At 44.7% G+C, this 3,778-nt stretch overlaps 1 protein-coding gene across 1 annotated transcript; it reads left to right on the top strand.

Annotated features, from left to right (window-relative positions):
• The first annotated feature begins 345 nt into the window (after positions 1-345).
• Positions 346-3,778, top strand: mchr1a (melanin-concentrating hormone receptor 1a). The gene is made up of 2 exons (XM_086121123.1): positions 346-535; positions 2,482-3,778. The coding sequence occupies exons 1-2, from the start codon at positions 346-348 to the stop codon at positions 3,498-3,500; spliced, it is 1,209 nt and encodes a 402-aa protein (XP_085977249.1). The 3' UTR covers positions 3,501-3,778.

Here is a 3,778-nt window from a genome sequence, read left to right as displayed (position 1 = left end):
TATAACCATGACTTGGGCTCTCATCAGACATGCGCATGGCGAGACAAAAGCACCTCTGGGTAGCTGCGAGTGACACAGGATACTGTTGAAACATTTTCACTCATTTCCGTTCGATTTTATTCACATGTATTGCATTCTGGAAAGAGACGTTTCTTTTTCCACATGTGTAACAGGTGGAGAATAATGATGGCGAGTCCCTGTCGAGGGAGAGGGACAGGGTGAGGGAGGCGGGGCGGGGGGTGGGAGAAAGAGAGAGAGAGAGAGAGAGAGAGAGAAAGAGAGAGAGAGAGAGAGAGAAACGGACTACTCCTGCGTGTGTGAACACTGAGTAGTCTCATCCTATCAATGCTCACAGCTATTCCAACTGAGCTCTTTATGTATCAACTATGTGCAAGAGCTCCCGTGTATAAAGAGTATTTTTCTTTGGCATTCTCTCTTCATTTGACTTGGTGTAACTTGCCCATACTTGGGATAGCGGCGATGGACTTCCTCACCGAGTCCAATTTCTCCCTAGGATACATCAATGCATCATTAGGTGGGTGAACAGCTAGACACCGGTATGTGTTATATTAAGTGTTTGGTTTTTTTGGTTATACTTTCCATTTAAAAAAAAAAAAAAACGAAACCTGCTTTCATTCCCCACAGCTGCATCGCAACTTCCCCCCTATAAGAGGGAAACATCCCAATCCATATCACATCTTTTGCAACATCCCTCGAAGCTGTGTTTTTGGTTTCATTTGGTAAGTTTTTCTTCAGTCATGGGACTCATGCGCATCTTGTGCACGCTATTGTCTGCAATCGCGCACCGTCTCTTTGTCTGTGTTCAACTGCCTGATTCCTCTGTAATTACTGAACTCATCCACTTCCCACAACCCACACCTTCCTTTTCCTCGCCGCCTTCCTTTTATAAACGCCATTGTTCATCTGCTTCATATCACTGGAACTGTTCGGTAGAAACGGCAAGCCTGTCACACCATTGTTAAAGGGGGAAAAAAACTTAACTTTTGCCCTTTCTCCACAGCTGTGACTCACTCTCTCGGAACATTGCAAATCAGAATTATATCAATCACATTTGCATTTTTTTTTACTTCCACCCACCTCATTTTATAATATATTATATGTGGATTATATTCGCTCCCAACTGAATTTAATCTCCGTCTCTTCAGATTTAAGGCTATTTCGCCCTTTCTCTGTATTGTCGACTTTTTAATCATGTTTAATTGAATTGCTAAATTTAAATTCATTTTTATATGATAAAATAGTTAAAAGCCAGGACTTATTTGGAAGAAAATTTCTTGGACAATAGAAAATACTACCTTTTATTGAGTTTATTATGTCTGGATTCTTTTCTTAACCCAATCAAGGACAGTTTATCAGGTTATCATTATTTGTGCATGAAAGGGTTAAATAAACAAATTGCGATCACCGGAAAACGAACGTTTTTTTCCCAGGTTCTGTGTGGAGACTACTATATAAACTACTGTATAAAAATCCTCCCTTTATTGCACTGCTTGAAGTCCAATGTGTGTTTGCTGGTGGGCGGGCAATTTGTCTTCAGTGAATTCAAAACAAAAACAAAAAACCCAACAATATTTCTCACAAAATAAAACAAAGTGAATCAATTGAATCAGACCCAAAGCTTATAGTTAAAAAAAGAAGACACTCTCTGTAGAACAAAGGTTTTGTTTAGTTATTATAATATATACAGTATATATATTTTGTGCGCGAATCGGGTGAGCAGCTGCGCGTCTGTGGGTGCATGTGTGGTGTTTTTGGTGGTGGTGGTGGTGGCGGGGCCTGCGGGTGGCTTGCTCGCTTGTTTGTGATACTACGTTTTGGGAGGCAATTATCATTTGCAAAGGTGTGACCAGAGTCACAAATAGGTAACCAGTCACACATTTGGAACAAGAGTCACAAATATGTAGCCTGAGTTACTATATATCATACCACGAGGGGGCGCAAGCACCAAAAACATCGACATTTATGGAAGCCACACAAATGGAGTCTTTACTCGTAGCAGTCCAGCCTTTGGTATCTTGTAAACTTTCAGTCGCAGAGAAAAAACTACATCATAGTTCGAGGTGCATATGCTCAGTCTTGACGTACATGCGTAGTGACATCATCGTTTACGTACTTGAAAATGGGAGCGTCCTACCAGATTTAGTTTGTCACGGGAGAACTTTTTTTAAACTTGTAAATTGTTTTAATCAAGCTGTTGCTTTAAAAGTGTTCAAAAAAAAACCCCACGATTGTGCGAAACAGACGAATGAACTCCATCTTGATAAATCTCATAAATTTCACATCATGGGTCTTAAAAAAAAGGTTAAAAGTACCATACTTTGCTATAATGTAGATTTAAATACCACAAATCTGATTTCAATGCGATCAATTTCAGTCAAGTGTCCAGCCCTATCTTCTGATCTAAAATTTTCTCACTCATGACTGCATGTGTCCTTTTTCGCTGCTTTGTTGTATCTCCAGCTGCCGACAGTCCTCCTCACTACAACACCATCCTGCTGGTCATCTTTGGTGTCATCTTCCTGTTTGGCATCCTGGGCAACAGCATCGTCATCTACACCATCATGAAGAAAACCAAGTGTCGCGCCAAGCAAACCGTCCCGGACGTCTTCATCCTCAATTTGTCCATTGTCGACGTCCTCTTCCTGCTCGGAATGCCCTTCCTGATCCACCAGTTGCTAGGCAACGGCACATGGCGGTTTGGTGCCGCCATGTGCACGGTCATCACGGTGCTGGACTCCAACAGTCAGATCGTGAGCACGTACATCCTCACGGCCATGACGCTGGACCGCTACGTGGCCACGGTACACCCCATCCGCTTCAACTACATCCGCACGCCGTGCGTGGCCTCCTTTGTCATCGCTGTCGTCTGGGCGCTGTCTCTGATCACCATCATCCCCGTGTGGATGTACGCCGACCTCATGCCCCTTCCTGGCGGACTGGTGGCCTGTGCATTGCTCCTGCCCGACCCGGTCACCAACACGTACTGGTTCACGCTGTACCAGTTCTTCTTGGCCTTCGCCATCCCTCTTGCGATCATCTGCAGAGTGTTCTTTAAGATCCTGCAGCACATGTCCACCAGTGTGGCCCCGCTACCCCAAAGGAGCCTGAGGGTACGCGTCAGGAATGTAACGCGAATGGCGGTGGCCATCTGCTTGGCTTTTTTCATTTGCTGGGCCCCCTATTACATCCTGCAGCTGGTTCACCTGGGCGTGCAGAACCCCAGTATGGCCTTCTCCTACGCCTACAACATCGCCATCAGCATGGGCTACGCCAACAGCTGCATCAACCCCTTCCTCTACATCGTACTTAGCGAGACCTTCAAGAAGCAGTTCGTCAGGGCTGTGCGGCCGGCCAACAGAGAGTTCAACGTCCATTCCAGCACCACAGACGGCGGCAGTGTGTGCATGAGGATGGTGCCTGAAGGCGCTCACCTGGAGCCAGCACCAAGGGAGATACCATCAAGTGTAGAGCCACAGTGAAGCAAACGTGCTTTCCTTTTGCTTTTTGAACAAAAATACAATCTGGATTAGACATTAGCCAGGTTAATCTGCTTTCACTTCTTCATGCCACAGAAAAGTTCTTGATGATCCATCTGTCGATTTTCTATTATCCCGTTCAAGATGGGAGCAAGGCAAACAATTCACTGGGCTGGTAACCAATGAATCGCAGAGCACAGAGAGAGAAAAGCAACAGTACAATACATCTTTATTTACATAGCGCTTTCACAACAGCTGCAGCTGTAACGAAGGACTTTACA

This window comes from Hippocampus guttulatus, chromosome 9, assembly GCF_054856545.1.
Source record: "Hippocampus guttulatus isolate MCC_2025c chromosome 9, RoL_Hgut_1.0, whole genome shotgun sequence".
Taxonomy (NCBI): domain Eukaryota; kingdom Metazoa; phylum Chordata; class Actinopteri; order Syngnathiformes; family Syngnathidae; genus Hippocampus; species Hippocampus guttulatus.
The sequence above is the reverse complement of the archived record's forward strand: the minus strand, read 5'-3'. Positions and strand labels throughout refer to the sequence as shown.

Excerpts from the sequence above, each read along its gene's own strand:
- mchr1a (XM_086121123.1), top strand. The coding sequence starts at position 346 with ATGCTCACAGCTATTCCAACTGAGCTCTTTATGTATCAACTATGTGCA. Across the intron at positions 536-2,481 it reads ATACATCAATGCATCATTAG|CTGCCGACAGTCCTCCTCAC; the intron begins GTGGGTGAACAG and ends TTGTATCTCCAG.